Source organism: Osmerus eperlanus, chromosome 14 (genome assembly GCF_963692335.1).
Source record: "Osmerus eperlanus chromosome 14, fOsmEpe2.1, whole genome shotgun sequence".
NCBI classification, from domain to species: domain Eukaryota; kingdom Metazoa; phylum Chordata; class Actinopteri; order Osmeriformes; family Osmeridae; genus Osmerus; species Osmerus eperlanus.
Genome location: NC_085031.1, coordinates 9988568 through 10007341, shown reverse-complemented (window position 1 = coordinate 10007341; position 18774 = coordinate 9988568). Strand labels below are relative to the sequence as shown.

The 18774-nt window shown below is 45.9% G+C and overlaps 1 protein-coding gene across 1 annotated transcript in view; it reads right to left on the bottom strand.

Moving 5' to 3' along the window:
• Nucleotides 1-18774, bottom strand: part of LOC134033241 (catenin alpha-2) — a 61859-nt gene that overhangs the window by 19040 nt on the left and 24045 nt on the right. The window contains exons 3-5 of the mRNA XM_062477338.1: nucleotides 2982-3074; nucleotides 1549-1705; nucleotides 286-486 (exon numbers count right to left, since the gene is read on the bottom strand). Coding sequence (XP_062333322.1) covers nucleotides 286-486; nucleotides 1549-1705; nucleotides 2982-3074 — 451 coding nt within the window. The remainder of the gene's footprint in view (nucleotides 1-285; nucleotides 487-1548; nucleotides 1706-2981; nucleotides 3075-18774) is intronic.

Here is an 18774-nt window from a genome sequence, read left to right as displayed (position 1 = left end):
GAACAGGTGGTGCCCTGGCGTCTGTCGTCTGCCCAGGGTGTGAGAGTCAAGTTGCTGCTGGGCATTGTGGGATTGAAGAGCGCCAGGTAGTTAGGAGTGTGTCTGTTATCTATAACCTGGCGAGTATATGTTTGTGAGTGTGTGTGAGCGCCTGTTTCTCATGAATCTCTGAGTGTCCGACTATACCTGCTCGTCAGCACGTCTGTACAGTCAAACATAACGTGCAGGTGTGAGTGTGTGCACGTTCAGAAACAGGATGCTCCTCTCACGGGACAGTGCACTGACCTGTTTCGGAGAGCAGCTTGATAGACTCCAGCACACGCTCAGTGTACACTCCCGGCTCATAGTTCTCCATCTCGGCGTTGATGATGTGGACCACACGGGCGGCACGCCCTCGGATGGCGCCAGCAGTCCGGTCCAGCGTGTCTACGTCACCCTCCTGGAGGGCGATCACGCACTTGTTGACATCCTCCAAGATGTGGTTCTCTGCCAGGGTTTTTGTTGGTGGAGGTTGTAAAATAATAAAAAATTCAAATAGACAAGAGGGAGGAGACGTGGGGGGAGGGGGGGAGGGGAAGATCGTTTTAAAATATAGATATTGCTGTATGATAACAATATGTGTCATTGTCTGTCGCACCTGAAGGAAACGTTCAAAGAAAATGTATCATTAGAAAATGCCAGCATGAGGCTGAGAGAGTTTTCAGTCAATATCTTTCGGAGGTATTGAATTATGTGTGTGAATGTTTGCATGTTGCTTTTCTTCTTTCAGTATGTACCAAACACATGGAGTTTCCTGTTCCTGAGCTTGTCAGTCATCTTTGGATCGATGAAAACAATGCTGAGAACAATGCTGAGAGGAAAAAAGGTCTTTCGGTGGTAACCAGTCAAAATAACATACTATCTCCCCAAGCAATCAATATTGTGAGGCCTTGTTGATTATAATTTATATGTCAAGGGATTTCGTAGAACCCAGAGGCGCAAAACAGATTTATCTATTGGATTTGTATGTGTTAGAGTACTGTAAGTGTTTTTCTTTTCACAGGTTGTGATCCTTTGTGGACCAATAACTATAAATTGTTTGTCTATTGTGTCACGTTCACAGACGGACACTTGTTTAAGTGAACTGGACCAAAAATACTGTAGCTGTTACAAAAGTAGATATATAAGATACAGAAACATTCTACCGTGAGTTTTAAGTGGACAAATTAGCAACATGGAACTTTCCATGTCCAGACATCACTAAAGAAAACCAAATGATACACCCTACCAAAACTCCACAACAAGTTTATGTCCACTCCAAAGCTAATTCTATACAAGCTTGTGTAACAAGAGTTCAAAGGTGAGGACATATCATTTCAGTCTATCTATACTAAAGCTTCCATGATAAGTTCACAAACAGTCATACACAACAGAAAATGTTGGGATCATATGAGCTCCAGTTCAGGAATTGATGCCTGGATTTATATTGTAATTCTGTCAAGGTAACAATTGAAATTAAATTATATATTGGGTTTGATATACAGAGGTTTTGGTGCCAGCAGGCCATACCTGAGACGGACAGGAAGTCGTCCACGGAAGTGATGTCGTCCACAGCCTCAGTGAGGATGCGCACCTGCTTCTCCCATTGGTCCTTGAAGACATCCATGTTGTCCTGGGCCACCTTGCTCTGTGGGCGGGCCGCCAAGGTAAGTGCGGCATTGATCACCTGAAATGGGAGAGACAGAGATAAACAAAGAGTGTGTGTATTTGAGTGAAAGGGAGACAGAGAGAGTGTGAGACATAGAGAGAGAGTGTGTGTGTGTGTGAGAAAGACAGAGAGTGTGAGAGGGTTATAGAGGGTGTGTGTGCGTCATTAACTCTCCTTAAATTCTCACTCAGCAGTCCTGGCACAACTAGTGTTCAGCGTTCAGGCTTTTCCACCAAGTTGCTGAGCACAAGGAGCCCAAGTGGATGAATTATATGCAAGCTGTCAGGGATGTGTGACTCTGACTTAATCACCTTCATGAGCTGTTCTGTTAAATGATGAGGCAGGTGCAGCCTGTTGAAAGCCGTGGCACTTGGTAGGGAAAGACCTCTGATGTTAACGATACCGAGACACACAGGGACAGATCTGGAACGACCTGTCTGCTTTTCCACTCCTCCTTCTCCTTCTCAACTGCCCCCAAGTTTCCTCTCTTGATTTCAGTTTTTCTTGTCAGCTGAGTCCTTGCCAAGAGGCTTCTGGAAGGGGACGAACCGTCTGGCAATCACTCCAGAAGTTTCCTAGCTTTACCTCACTTTGGAAGTCACTTTTACCTTCTGTGGTGGTGATCAACCGGTGTTGAACCTTGAATCCTAAATCCACCTCTCCCATCCATTCCTCCTCTCGTCTCCTCCCCTCTCATCCATAAATAGTTTTCTGGATCCCATGTCTAATACCCCAACCCTGATCTGGGAAACAATGGGTCGATGTCCAATACCTCTTCTGACAGGACCCTGAAGGATGTGAGGGGCTTCAAGAGTCTTTTTCTGTCTCTGCTGCATCTCTCTCCCCTTCCTCCATCTTAATCTCTCTCTTTCTCTCTCTCTCTCTCTCTCTCTCTCTGGAGTTGTGTATAATGGATTTGTCTAAAGGTCCAACTCTTAGAAAATTGCGGTAGAAAAAGTACCAATGTCAAGCCTCATTTTTTTGCAATGGAATCAATCATCTACCACTAACGTGATGGTGCAGAGTGCTGCAAATACTAGTTCCGATTTCTGAATATCAGTTTCAGCATTCATTCACTTGAACATGTTTTACTATGATCTCCAAACATACCGCACAATTCGATTCAGCCTATCTACACCTCTCTTAATCACCAACCATCTCTGGAGGAGAGGTTCCCTCAATGATTTTCTTCTCCCAAGATTTCTTAAAAACGTTTCTCAGAGTTTTCCTGATTTGATGAACACTAGTCAATCACAGCCACATCCAGTCTTCCAGTGTAGGCATGTTTGCTTACCTGTGGGCAAAGACTGTCTATCTGGGTGGCAGCCATGCGAACCAGCTTCACCCCTTCTTCATTGTTAGAGATGGAACAGGCCAGGTTTGCCACCTACGGGAGGGGAGGAACACAAACAACATCAGTACAGTGCACTGTGGAGTGTATGTACTGTGGAGGTTGACAATACTTTAGCTGTTTATGGACAAATGCATTTCGGAGTTCAGTGAACATGAGAAATAAAAGTATAAAAACATTCCCGGAATCACAGTTATCCATTTAGCTTAACAATCACCTAGAGTTACTTTAACATTCCATAAAAAGAGAACATTCTACACAAACAGTTTTGCACCCCCACGTTGTGTTTGTTCAATTGCTATGAAAGTGCACAGCTGTGTGCTTTAGTCGGAGTGGAGTACAACCATGTATTCTCATCCTGTCCAGTTCTAGCAGACAAACTTTCCTACTCACAGACAATGTTAAGTGCTTTTTCTGATAGTGTCTCCCAGAGAGAAAAAAAGTTAAGAACAGAGTGGTTTCTCGTGCACTCACACCTAGTTCTAACAGGCGCGGCCTGCCAAGGACATAAGAGAGAGGATTTGAGACTGGGCCTGGAGCTGTAGACAGAGGAGGTTAGGGCCTGCTCAGGTTAGGGCCTGCTCCACTGTTAGATTGCTATTTGTTATTCTTCCATGCTCCTCATCCAGGGATGTTCCCTCCATCAGTTCCTTGTCCCTCTGCCTTCTTACCTCTCCCTCGTCCTGGTCTTACTTTTATTGTTCAAGGAAACATTTTTGACCATTTCAATAATTCAAAACACAGAGACTTTAATATGATTTTTTTTCGCGTCGGACGTGCAAAAGAAAGAAAAGAGAAATAGAGAAAGACAAATGGAAGACAAAGTAACACTCAAAGGAAGTTGCTCCTTCGCGCCTGCACCGTGGACCTTAATGGTGCGATGTGCATGCTCTACATGACAAATCAGAAGGCTTTATTACAGACAGAAGAATGCTTTTGCTAAAAAAACCTCTAAGGTCTTAAGGTCCAGCGGGGCAACTGGCATAACTGGGTACCAACATCAGAACCAAAATGTCCGCCCTGTAACTAGAAACCTCTGACTCATTAGTTTCGGAATACCCAAAGTGCTGTGGGTTCATTACCAGTGTGCCTAAATCATTATCTGGGCTTATTGGTGCAAAAAGGCGCCTCATTGTGTAATTAAGGAGCCAGATGGCGTTGTTCAACAGGAACGCCTCCTTGGTTCATTTATGTCTGCCTGCATCCAGGGGTAGAGCTTCTCTCCTTCAGATGGGTGTGTGTGTTTGTGAGTGCCTAGTCTGTCTGTCTGTTTACTGGAATGTCTGTCTGTGTGTGTGTGTATTTGTGTATGCGTATATACTTGTGTGTTTGTGTGTGTGTGTAACAGCTGTCTAGCCCAATTCTCAGCTTATGTTACCATAATAATCACGTCTGGTGTTAGCGATACAGCTAGAAGGGGCACTGATGGTATTTTAATGTCACTTTGTCAGAGGAAATTAACTTCCTGCAACATTTCTTGGTAGCGTGCCAGTATATTTGTTACAGCCATATTGTCAGTTTGGTAAATAGTTGAATCAATAGTTGAAGCAAAGTAGCCAGAGCTTTGCTACAGTAAAGTTAACAATTACTGCTAACCAGAAAACACTCAAGAGTACTGCTCCTGGTTTCAAGGGTCAAGTGCAGAGATTCCAAGCATTGGCTTAAAGGTAGGGCTTACTGTCGGCCACATGCATATTCAAGAACAAAGCTCAAGTGCACACTGCACACTACACCATATGTGCAGTCCTATCAACCAGGGCCTCGTCAGCACAAATATGAATTCAATCCAGCAGAGCTGAATGGATATACACAGCGGCTGAAGGTACAGTCCTTTATAACCCAGACGGCCCCAGAATGCACAGGCAGGACACACGCCAACATCTGCCTTTACGTAGATGAAGGCCACTGGGAAGATATTCTCATTTATGACCACCACCTGGAGGGTGTGTGTGTGTGAGTGAGGAGTGGGGTGGGGTGGTGGGGTTGCCTTGGTGAGACAAAAACATTCCAGAATGCCGCATTGGCTGAACACACTTGTCCCGCCTCCTCCTCCCCCCCGCTACGTCATGCAATTTAATTCTCATAACTCTGTAATGGGATGGTGTCCCGGAGCGAATGCAGTACCCTGGATGGATGGGGGAGGTGAGCTAAACAGACACATGTCTGTCGGCTGTGAGGGGGTGCCAGGCCGCATCAGAGCCTCTGCTGCTCACATGTCACTTTCGGAGGCAAAGTGAGGTAAATCTAATCTGCCTTGGAAGATTCTTGCTCACGGCCCCGTCTGCCTTCACTAGTGACAGCTATGAGTGCTGTGATAGATTGGATCGCCTTTTGTGTGCATATGAATGTGTATGGCTGCGTGTGTGTGTGTTTATGCCTGCGTGTGAGAGAGAAACTGAGTCTTACATTACTAAATCAGTCAACATTACTAGGTAGATTAGACAGCACTCATAGTCACATTTGAGAATTGCAACCCCCCGCCAAACCCCCGCATCTGAGTTCCTACCCTGCCACCATCTCCAGATCCCCCAGGCCTTCACCTCTCCCATTCCCTCTCTTTCGCTTCCTCTCTACTGCAGTAACCACATCTGAGGCTACTGTATGGGGTCCAGGGCCTTCAGCAGAGCTGGCTGTCTGCCCGGCCAGTTCTCTCTCTCTCTCTCTCTCTCTCTCTCTCTCTCTCTCTCTCTCTCTCTCTCTCTCTCTCTCTCTCTCTCTCTCTCTCTCTCTCTCTCTCTCTCTCTCTCTCTCTCTCTCTCTCTCTCTCTCTCTCTCTCTCTCTCTCTCTCTCTCTCTCTCTCTCTCTCTCTCTCTCTCTCTTTCTTTCCCTTTTGCTCCTCCTCTCTCTCCCCTCCCTCCCTCCCTATCACTCTCTCCCTACCCCCATCTCTCTTCTGCCAACACAGGGAGCTGGGTCCTTGCCAATGATGTTGCCTCTTGCCAAAACTACTAATTGCCATTATCTAAAGAAGCAAGGCCTCCTTAGAGGATGTCATTTTTGGCTTCTTCAAAAAAGGACGACCCCAGAAAAGAAGGAAGAGAGGATAAGGCCTCATCTTGCGCAGTGAGAGACTTAAACTGATACTGCACTGGAAGCCTGAACTACAACATCATGATTTAAAGGATTGAGTAAGTGTGTGCGAGTGCGTCTGTGTGTGTTTGTGTGTGTGTGTGTGTGTGTGGGGGGGGGGCGGGGGGGTGGGGGGGGTAGGAGACAGAGAGAGCGCTGCTGCATTGTCATTCTTCATTTCATCTTCTGACAAAGAACTATCGATTTTGTCCTTTCTACTTTGCCTCAGATAATCACTTCAGTTCTAATTTGATGAAGATTCCCTCTGTAGTTTGGGATCTTCATGCTAGATATTCTCACGTACACTAGCGGTTAACCAAACCATATTTCAATCTTCTCCACTATTAATAACGGCTGTGTCAAAGGTTCAGGCAAACTCATAAGGGATTTGTCTGTCTTTCCTCTACATTAAGTCGTTTATAAAAGTTAATCTATCAAAATGGCCGCCATCTAAACAATAAGGGAGTTTCTTTCAGACAGGACACGGGACAGGGACTGGCCCCGTTCCCTGTCCTGCCACACCACGGCCGGATAAATCACACGCCAACCCACTGTGCTCCCTGGAAAACAATTAATGGACTTCCTGTCAGCCAAGGTGGCGGCCTCACCAGCCTAAGGATGGAAGTAGGTACAGGAGAAAGAGAGACAGGTAGAGAGACAAAGAAGGGGTAGGGGATTCAAGAGGAGTGAGGGGAGGGGACGATGATGTCTGAATTATGGCCGCCCAAACGGAAGCACTCTGTTCTATTAGAAGGCTCTTCAGCTGTTTCACTTGTTGAGGGGAGGGTGGGTTTATTGACAAGGAGGGCCTGTCCCCAACTAACACACACTCGCTGGCACAGTTTTGCTTGTATATTTTACACACACACACACACACACACACACACACACACACACACACACACACACACACATACACCAACCCGAAACACACACATACACGTAAACACAGTAATAAATCAGCCTGTCAACATAGGTGGAAAGCACTCCATGGAGGGATATAGTCAACGGTATTACAACCTGCTAAGTGCAGCTCTATGTCTCTCTCTCATTCCCTCCCTCTTGTCCTCCCTCCATCCCTCTCACTCTCTCTCTCTCACACAGAGTGAAGGAAGTTGCACCCTCGAAGGACTGTCATCCATGTTTGTTTCCATAATGAGACGAGAGACCTCAACAGAGGGGCGCTGGGGTGAGATGAGCCTGGTGATGGTAAGGTCCTGGACATTAGGCTGTGAGCCTCCAGACACATATGCTGGGCCCAGTCAAGATGCATGGAGCTTGGTTGACTAGAGCAGGTATAATGAAGAGACTATTAAAAAGCCTGAGCCTGAGCCACCACACTGTAATGCAGATATGTGAAATATGTATGTATGCTTTCTAACCTGGGGAAGACTGCTTCTGGCTGATGATAGCTTCATTTGCTTGACGCATTATTGTATCAGAGGGCATGTTCAACCTTCATACGCAGGTAGAAAATAGATAACATATCATCATTATTTTATTGACGCGTCGTCAGACCAAGTTTGCGTTCTCTCTGTTCTTTGTGGTCTGGTGATATCTGATGATTACTTATTAATGGCACCGTGAAACACGTCCATGTTGTAAACTTAGCTGCCATGAGCTTTGCTTGTGGCTTGCCCCTGGAAATGTAGCCTGAGGTACATCTCTCGCCTCTGTCAGTCCGGGCGGGGGAAAAGAAGGTTACAGCTGTGGGGTCATCATCCCTGATGAGCCGTTCACTACAGGGAGCCTGAAGAAGCCAGTTGCTGAGAGCTGCATCTTGACGATGCTCCACCCACGGCCTCTGTCACTCTGCCCCTCCTCATCCTGCCTCCCCTCTGCCTCTCCCCCCAGTCCTCTCCTTCTTTCTCCCTCCTCACCCTCGCTATTGCAGGCACAGACAGCCTAAATTGCGTCTGACTCTAATGCACTGTGGGAGCTGGCTGCACACTCCTTAAATCACATGGAGTCGCTGACGTTTCCGAGGCGACCGGCTGGCTAATTCTGGACAAAGACTGAGACATACAGTCTTTTGCTTCCTGGAGGGCAGGGGGGTACACACTTACCTGTACACACACACACACACACACAGTTTCATCTTCAGCTGGATAGGCACAGGGGTGTCCTCTGGAAGTGTTCAGTCGCTCCAGAGCCTACCACTGCTAAACTGCAAGGCGCTTGTTTGCAAGAGGAACCATCAGTTGTAGAGGACCGCAACAGTACTGTAATTAAGTTCCCTTTGGGAAACAAAAGTCGGCAACAGAGAGAGCAGAGAAAATAAACAAGTAGCATGTGCATGATCGGGGCTGTTTCTCCTTCGTTTTATACCGTGCTTGAACAATCTATCTTTAGTTTGTCACACAACAGCTGCCAGCACAAGTGACTTGGGTCATCCTTTTCTTTACATTCATACATAATGTATGAATCAATACATAAGTATGTACATTTCTTTCATAACACCAATTGACATCAGAAAGTGCAGATAGGGTTTAGTGCAAGACTATGAGATTGTTGTTATTGTGTAAATAAAGTTCTGTCTGAACCCAACAGAATCATTTTTACTCCATATTTCACCAAAAAGAAGTAGAAGCACCATGTCAAACAGGCTAACCCAGCCAACGTGAGCAAACTCCACCATCATGTCAAACTTTGTGCCTGAACCTGGCCTGACACTGTGTTCTGACAGGTCCGGTTCAGGTTCAGGAGCCGCCCTCAATGCCACTGACCTTCAGCACCCCAACTCTACATGCTTTCTCTTGTCTCTGCTGGTTCTATATGGACATTCTATGCATTACATATGCAACATGTGTCACAGTTGAGCCACCATGGAGGGCGATTTCCAGATAACAACCAGGGTACATGTTGGGCAAAGTCATGCTGTCCTGTACAACTCATAGAGTCTATAAAATAGCTATGCCGTTACTATCAACCAAATAGATGTCTGGAGAGGTTCTGAGAAGCTTACAGTATTTAAGATTATGTTTTGATTTTGATCTCCAATTTTTGGAAAATGCTGAGGGCGGCAGGGTCACTGTTTACGCCTAGCTCGTTCACCATGACGCCCAGCTGAAAGTCAATAAGCAATGCCTGCGTCCGACGGGCTCAAAAAACAGTCGTAAACCCTGGGATCATTACGCAGCTTCTAAATGTGATTTACTTAAGTGGGGAGTATGTGTGAGACGGAAAGTGCCGGAGGAAGAGGAGATGGCCACCCAGAGAATAATATACCGAGTATTAAACTTTACTGAGCTCAACAAGGGACACGAAAAAGGTAATTGAAAACAATATAAACAATCCATAAAGCTGGATAGACAGGGGCTGACTTGGGACAAGTGGGAGAATGTGAATGTGTGTGCGTGTGTGAGCATCTATGTCAGAGTACGGAGTCAGGTGGCTGAGCGGTTAGGGAGTCGGGCTAGTAATCTGAAGGTTACCGGTTCGATTCCCGGCTCTGCCGAATGACGTTGTGTCCTTGCTCCCTGGGGCAAAAGCCAACAACCCACAATCTCCGGCAGCATTGTGCAAAGATATGTTTCCTCTGAGCTGGACTTTCAGAGCAAGGGTTTCTTGGAAATATGTTCCTGCCGGTTTCTAGGAGCACTCTACTGCTGAGGGAATGTGAGTGTGTCACACAGCCTAGATGGCAGGCAGCTAGATGGATCACTCAACTTGAAACATCTTCAAACCCAACGTTGCAAGTAGTGCAGCCAAGGGGCCAAACTTCTTGCACAAAGCTTTCCCCAAACCCTACAAAAGAGCAGAGCTAAGGCTATTTTCAGTGAAGTATTGATCCCTCTCCACCTCCTCTCCCTCTCTCTCTCTGAGAGCACAGGCCATGCAGTCAGACTTGGCATTGGAGTCATAATTATGAAAATGGGCTGCCTTGTTTCTTTCATCTATCTGTACTTTACCCCCAGTCCCTTGCATTTAAAAAGCACTGTGTCACAGAGCAACAAAACACTTAAGGGGTCTCTTTAAAAAAGAGTGGTGTACTTATTGGTGTCAAGACATCGCTTGCCGAGAAATCTGCAACGTGACAGACGGCACCTTCACAACACTGGCCACAAGATTCTCCGAGGTCTCGTAATCCCCACGGCTCCTTTGTGTTGGAAGCTGGCCCGTTTGCTTCTCCTTCCGGCTGTATGAGGGGTTGTGGCAAGATGACGGCAGGGGCAATTGGATTAAGGCAGGGGGCTGGGGGGAGGGGGGGGGATTTTGATAACAGCAGGGTGGCATTTGGATGGGTACTGCAGCGCTGAAGGAGCTCCCCCGTTAGCCTTTTGGTACACCGTGGTGGCTCACTGGGTAAGAGCATGTACCATATTTAGGCTGATGCGTAACGCAGGGCCCTGCGTTCCAATCTGGCTAAGGGCGCGTTATGCACCTCTTCCCCTCTCTCTCTGCTTTCCTGTCTCTCTCTCCAACTGTCCTATATCAACAAATAAAGCACCCCAAAAATAAACATCCACCTTTGTAGCTTATATACTCTCTATAGCACTGGTGACTAACACAAGTTGCTGGGAAGGAGATCTCCCCTAGCATTCACTTTAGAAACCTGTTCAGTGCTTTTTGCTGCCATTTCCTGGTGTAAGCCCTAGTCTCCAGTCAGTGCTCCCCTCCCATCTCATCAGCATAGAACTGCTGCATTAGTCAGCCACCATCCCCCCACTAACCCCTTAGATAGACAGGCTTCAAGGGAAAGGTCAGGAGTTGCCGTCTCGTAATGAGAGACCTTTCCTCAAGGTGTCTGGTACGGAGGCTGTCTGTGTTGACAGATGGGCAGTTTGTTTTTTTACCTCGAACAAAAACATTTCAACCGCTACGTTCTTCTCTGACATCCTTGCCAATACTGACGTCCTTGCCAACACTGAAGTCCTCTCAGTTGCATAACATAAACAAGGAGCTTTCACAAAACAACAGCATGAAACTAAAGCGTTAGGGAGTCTAGGGAGTCAGGTGGCTGAGCGGTTAGGGAATCTGTAGTAATCTGAAGGTTGCCAGTTCGATTCTCGGCCATGCCAAATGAGGTTGTGTCCTTGGGAAAGGCACTTCACCCTACTTGCCTCGGGGGGAATGTTCCTGTACTTACTGTAAGTCGCTCTGGATAAGCGCGTCTGCTAAATGTAAATGTAATGTAAAGCATCCGATGGGCTTTTCTCATCTATCCACATCCACTCCCTCTTCAGGAGACTTACTTGTGCCAAAGCAAATGTCACATGTTGACGACTCGGGTTTTTGAAGTTAACCCTTTCTGCCCGGGTGTGAGCAGTGATGGGCAGGAGGGGACAGATGTGAAAGGTCAATAAAGTGTCCTGACAATACAATTAACAAGCTATTAAAGCTGCGTGTTCCTGGTGATGTCTGTTACCTTCACCTATCTACAGATATCTAAGATGCCCTATTGTATGGTCAGTCTGTCACACACACATACACACACACACACACGTATACTCATATACACAGAAACATATAGACAATGGCTATCGTTAACATTTGGACGCTATTGTTTCATGGCTCATTATATAATCACTATGCTCATTGCAATGATGATTTCTTCCTGTACTACACACTCAACATGTAAAGTAAGTGTTGACACTAAACCTCTTAATATCCTCTACTATGGGTCAGGTTATGTTGCCATAGCAGCATATGCTCTTCATTGTGATGCTCTCTATCTTCCCTCAAATATCAAAGCATCAGTGTAACAGCAGACAGTCTATGTTCTGCTACGCTTGAATGAGTTCACTAAAGTAGTTCACTGAAGTAGTAGTACTGAAGTCACTGCAGAAGTACTCACTTTCACTTTGTTTCAAGTTGCAAGAAGGAATGCTACAGTGTTCCTGACATAGCAGAACAGGAAGTAAACAGTAAACCTGTGGACCCGTGTCCAGACAGTCATACAACCATCGGAATTAGCCCCTTCCCCACAATCACTTTAACTAATTAGTTCATTAGGAGAACAGACACAACCTCTGCCCTGGGTCTCCAATTAATTCAAACCTTCGAACAGAGTGTTTTATAGGTGCTTTTCTTACCAAGCAATGATAAGCAATAAATTGTGAGTCCAATTAATGTAGGATCGGTGTAATTAAGTGGTCAGATGTAAAGTGTGGCCAGACCAACTGCTCCCAGAGGAGTCTGGACATGTCCTCGGTAAATAAAGCAGTAAAACACCAGAAAATCTTGATTATCCACTTTGAAAACGTCCCCTCGGGAGAAGAATATCCAGCCCATTTAAACAGGTATTAATATGGGATTTCGTCGCTGGAAGTTTTCAAAAAGGCAGCTCCTGGGTGCTCTGCGGTGTGTGGCTGTGGGTTGACCTTCTGACCTCTGAGATAGTTGCCAGGCAGCAGGCAACAGGTGGGGTTCATTAGCTACCAATAAGGCTGCAAGGTCACAGTGCAGGTCCCAGTGGAGTGGTTAGACATCTTGCGTTCATGTAACGGTAATTTCCCAAATGAATCTGATTTTAGGTCATTATTTGTGTAGGTCGAAGGGTGAAATGATTATGGGTCACCGATTCACGTTTGACCTTTTGACCTGACTAGAACCTAGCTCAACAGATGACCATTACATGGTATTGCGGCAATGTAAGGACACCAATCCAAACCACTCGTTCTTTGCTTTGTGTACCAGAATGCTGTTCTACCCCATACTGAGACAATGAAGAATACTCTAACTTGTACTTATGAGTTGAAGATATTCAGAGATATGTCATGATCAGTCACACTATATTGAAATCAAATACTTACATGCTGAACTAAAAGTGGATACCACGAAGAAAAAACAAACATTAAATGCAACATGGACATCTTACTTGGAAGCTGTCCATGTTGCACTCTGTTTGCCCTCATATTAAAGTATTTCAGGATCAGGATATCCAGAGTTTCATGTATGATTCACGAAAGTCCATCAATTTGCTGTTCTCTTCCTCAGAGAGAAACCTCAACACAACAATAGCATTAATGTAAGTGAGACAAAACAGGGTTCGGCCATTCTCTGAGGGAGTTAAACAGGTAGGCTCCGTGCATCACATTATTTACTCTCGGAAGCTTTTTGGAAAGTAATGATTCATGCAACTATGGATGAATCCGGATAACCAAATGTATTTATTTCCTACAGACTTTAGTCAGTTCGATTTATACAGATATTAAAGGTTTTGTTTCTTACAGTGCAGTTGTTCTCAAACTGTGGGGAGTAATGTAGTTGCATGGAAGATAGACACGGATATATTCTTTGACAATAAATAACAAGCTTGTGTTGTTATGGTTCCAAGTACAATAAGCCTCTTTCACACATGTACAGTGAAAGCAAAGTTTTTATCCATCTAGTGTTGGCTGTGAGTCGTTCATTTTCACCTGGACATTTAAGGTTTGAAAAACTAAATCAAGTGTTGAAATATGTCTTCATACATGCTGTCAAGACAGCATGTATGAAGAGGATGTATACATTCACATTCAGACAGATGAACTAATCCCGTTGCTGACTATATTATAGGGTGACTGTATAAATACTGTCTTAAATGCTGGGCCACCACATAAAACAAAGGTTTGAGGTAATTGGCTCGGAGAGGCGATGTGAATGGGTTTGGGATTACTTGCCATGGTAACATGTTTCTGTCTTTCTGTCTCTCTGTCTCTTTCTCTTTTGGCCTCTGTGTAACAGCCAGCTGCAGTATACTTTTATTCTCCCATTGTTTTGTTCCTGGTGGGGCATATGGAACAATCTTATCACTACAGAAACACCAGTGTCACACACATGTGTGTCTGTGGGTGTGCGTTTAAGCTCTCTTGTTTGCGTTGAAATTAATTCAGTGACCAAGAAGTGAGCCTGCTCCTATGTGTGTGTGTGTATGTGTGTGGGAGGGAGGGCTGTAAACAGCCAAATCATCCTCCAGTTGAGGCTGAGTCATCAGCCTCATCACACCTCCCCTCCTCCTTCCTGTTGTCCTTCCTTCCTCTCTCCTCCTCCCCCTTCGAGAGAGAGAGAGAGAGAGAGAGAGAGCGAGAGAGAGAGAGAGAGATAGGGGAGAGAGAGAAAGAGAGAGAGACAGTGAGAGAGATATAGACAGACAGATATGGGAGAGAAAGAGAGAGAGACAGGGAGAGAGAGAAAGAGCAAACGGATGGCTCCTTCTGCTCCATTAATCTAATGACAATGCCCCGTGACTAAGACCAGCTTAGGAGGCATCACTCATCGCCCATCGGCTTCCCATTCACTTAGCATGCTGCCTATGCATGACTGCAACATGGACAGACAGAGAGGGAGCGCGTGTGTGTGAGAGACAGAGAGAGAGAGAGAGAGAGAGAGAGAGAGAGAGAGAGAGAGAGAGAGAGAGAGAGAGAGAGAGAGAGAGAGAGAGAGAGAGAGAGAGAGAGAGAGAGAGAGAGAGAGAGAGAGAGAGAGAGAGAGTGCAAAAGAGAGGAAAAAAGAGGAGCCCTTAGAAACAATAGGCAGATTACATTCCACCAGTGTCCATGGCGACCGTGGGAGGGTGCAAGCCAGGCCTGATAAGCGAGGGAGAGGATTAATGGTACGTAAAAAGTGTGTCAGAATGGTGTTGGCCCTCACTACTAGGCCTTAGCACAGCAGTTTTACCAAAATCACTTCTGATCTGCTCTTGGAAACAGAAACTGGAGAGCAAGAAATACCCACCGAGCCAAAGAGAGATAGCGACAGAGAGAGACCGAGTGAGACAGAAGAAAAATGTGTGTGCCTACACGTGTGAATGTGCGTGCGTGTGTGTGTGTGTGTAATAACAGGCTCTATCTGTGTCAGTCAGGACCTAATCAAACAGTGTCGGAAGTAAGGAGCGGGTTCTAAAAAGCAGCCAGCCTCTCAGATGTGCGCTGAAGGGATCCCTGGGGCCCCCGAGGAACAGAAGAACCAGTCAATGGCTGTGAGGCGCTCAGGAGCCCTGAGGAATACACCCTGGCACCACTCCCCCTTCATCTGGCTCCTGTGGGACGGCCCAGAGGCGGGCATGGTGCATGCGCAAGCTTTATGCTAACTGGATTGGGAGCGTGTGTGTGTGTGTGTTGGGGGGGGTGGGGGGTGGGGGGATTTGTGTGCATTTGGACATTTGCTAGCGTGTGTGTGAGTGACTGCGTATGTGTGTGTGTCAGAGACTGGGTGTGTCTGCATGAGTGATTGTGTGTCTGTGTGAGGGCCTGTGTGTGTGATTATGTGTGTGTGTGTGTCTGTGTGAGTACGTGTATGTGTGTGTGAGGGACTGTGTGTGTGAGTATATGTGATGGTGTGTGTTCTCTCCCTCCAGTGCTGTCCGAGGGAATGCTCTCTCTGCGTGTTAGCAGCTGGTTCTGTAGGATGAGCGGCCTGATTCAGCACTCTCTCTGGGGGGACAGGGAAAAGCTTCAAAATTAGTGAGGGTATGTGTGTGTGTGTGTGTGTGTAGCACGTGTCAGCACACAGCAGAGACACTCACATGATGAGGTTTGTTTTCAGGTTGTTGTTATTGAAGGAGAGATATAAGATATAAGGAAATATAGATACCCCACTGGTACTTTCTCCCTGTTGACTGGGCTTGTCCTAATATTGAATCTGGATCATGAAATTTGAACATGATAAAAGCCACAGCTGCAATTGATTTCTATATGCTGTATTTATGTTGGTGTTATAAGTGTCCATCTGTCTGTCTGCATGTCTGTATCCATCTGTCTGTCTGCATGTCTATATCTGTCTGTCTGCATGTCTGTGTCCGTCTGTCTGCATGTCTGTATCCGTCTGTCTGCATGTCTGTATCCGTCTGTCTGCATGTCTGTATCTGTCTGTGTGCATGTCTGTATCCATCTGTTTGTCTGTCTGTCAATGGCAAAAAAAGGAGGAGATGGGTCTATCTATTTGTCGGTGGGCATATCTGTATCCATGTGTCTGTCTGTCTGCCTGCCTGTCTGTCTGCTCAGATCTCCTTCTCTCCTTTTCTCCTTTCTCATTCTTACCACACGTCCCCTTCTGTCCCCACATCCCATGATCACAGAGCATACTTCTACAGACACATGCAAGGGAGATGATGGTCATCATAGTGGCTGCCATACTTTCAAGGACAAGTGCCACAAATGTGTTAATTGATGTTTTTGTGCACTCGAGCACAACATCCCCCCCGACCGCCCACAACCCAACCCCGTCACTTTCCAGCTCTGCCGCCACCATCGCCACGCTACCTAGCAACAAGGAGGCTAAAAGAAGCTCCTCAAAGCTGGCTACAGCATATGATTAAGGGTCAAATTAAAGACATCAATCCTGTAAAACGAGTCATTCTGACGAGAGCTTGACATCAAAACACCCCTCACCGTACTACCACTCACCGCAACATTCACACACACCCTTACTGTAGGGATGCACCAAATTCAGATTTTTGGGTACTACTACTACTACTTCAGTACTACTACTTCCAAAACCGAATACCGAATCCTCCTCCCATCCTCAGTCCATTAACACAGTAAACACATTAATAAAGTAAACATCGTCCACAGCAGTGTATAATAATTTTTTTACTGTACTGGGAAAAACTATTTTGACAATTACCATATGCCTATGTTTACTCTATCTCATGATCCAATCAATATCCAAAATATTAGCCTTTAAGATTTCTTTAATTTCTTTCGGATGTTTCATACGCAAATGTTTTAACAGCGGATATGTTGTGTATTGTTTAGGGTCCTTACCACCACGAGATTGCAAATTGAACATGTAGCTCGACTTGAATCGCCTTCTTTTGACTGAAAGTCCTGCCAAACAACACTTTTTCTGCTCACGAGTTCCATCTTCACTTTCTCTCAGCCTACTGCTTTGAACGGTCCACCTACGTAAACACCTTCCCGTAATCAACGGTGGCGTCATTGTGTCGACCAGCGTAGCGCGCGTAGTGCAAGCGTAGGGTTCGGATTTGGTGAAAAAAAATTCTACGGTTCGGCCGAAACCAAGCCCTGTTAAAAAGCCCAATATTCGGCCGAATCCGAAACCGAATCCTGGATTCGGTGCATCCCTAGTTGATACTAGTACCCACTCCACATGCACACACACCCTTACTGTTGATACTAATACCCCCTCCACATGCACACACACACACACACACAAACCCTTACTACCACACCACACACACCAGGACTTCTTATCCACACATACAAACTGTGCCTCGCTACAGGCTGGGTTCTTTTCAAGCCGTTATCTTTCCAATTAGCTGTGACATCAGGACATTTGTAATGGCGTGTGTTGTCAGGGGAAAAAGCATACGTCTTTGATCTAGTGCAGTTAAGAACTTTGGTTCTGCATGTTGGGAGACACTAACAGCTCCCTCTCCATGTTGCTCACTCACTCTCTGCTCTATCTCTCTTCCCCTTTCACTCACTCACTCACTCACACACACACAAACACACACACATACACACACAACGCAGGTCGTGTCCTCTTAGCTCCAGCTGAAAGCACGTGGCTGTTTAGCGTCCGAATGAAGCTTCCCCTTCCTGATGCTTGCATCTCAAGCTATGACATGTCTTGACTTCCAGACCACTGAATACGTATGGATCTGATGACCCTAAAGGCACGTACAGTACAGTCTGTATCCTCCCATGTGCTGTGGGACTGCTCATGTAGAAACAAACCCATTTTCCAGTCTGCACACATTGAGGGAGTACAGTGTGCATCATACTGTATGAGAATGGGTTTGAATACTGGCGACTTCATCCAGTCCAGTATGCCATGTCTGCCAGGGGTTAAATAAACACTGCACAGAATACGTCTCGAGTTTATAGACCTTAACCACAACCTTTACCACTATGAAGTTACAGGCACGTTTGCTACAGTATGTTCTAGTGCTGGAGAAAGAAGGGTGAAGGGTTACTAATAAGCCTCCCCACCATGGTGAATAAAAAGGGAGCCTGAATGTCTGTCTGTGCGTGCTTGTGCTTTTCTATGTGTCTGTACACTTGTGTGTTTGTACATGTGTGTGTGGGTGCAGTACGTTCGGTCGGCTACACGCAGCTGGTTAGTATGCAACATGTACACGTCTATAACCTGAGCGTACATCTACCGGACAGATTATTACTGTTCACCTTTGGCCTGTCTGAACAAAGCCTCGCTTATCTGTTCTCACGCCAGGAGGGAAGGCAAGAAGAAGAAAACTTGGTAATAAATAGAAAATAAACAAACAAAAGTGCTGAGAGGGGAGAGATAACACAAGTCCGGGTCACGGGAAGAGGGAAATGAAATGAGGTATGTACCGCTTGTGCCCGCCAGGATTTATGCCTCCCCTTTTATTATTTCTTTACAGGATAGAACCACAGCAGGAAGAGCAGCAGCCATAACCTTGTGGCTTCTCAAACATTTCAGCAAGTATTGCTAACAGCTTACATTTCCAACAGCTAATAATGGTAACAGCTAACATTGCTCACAGAAAACACTGCTACTGCTAACATTGCTAACAGTGCAAACAGCACCAACGGTGAAATAGCTATGCTAATTCCAGTTATTAGTAGTCTATGCCAAAGCTCTTTGTGCCTCTGAAACAGAAGGAGAATGTGATACGTTGAATTACAGAAGGCGGGAGTCACTTTGGAGCCTAATGACAAGTATCATTAGGTGCGTTCGACATGGACTGACTTCATGCAGCGCTGCAGCCAGTTGCAGGTGGTTGACTTGAAACCG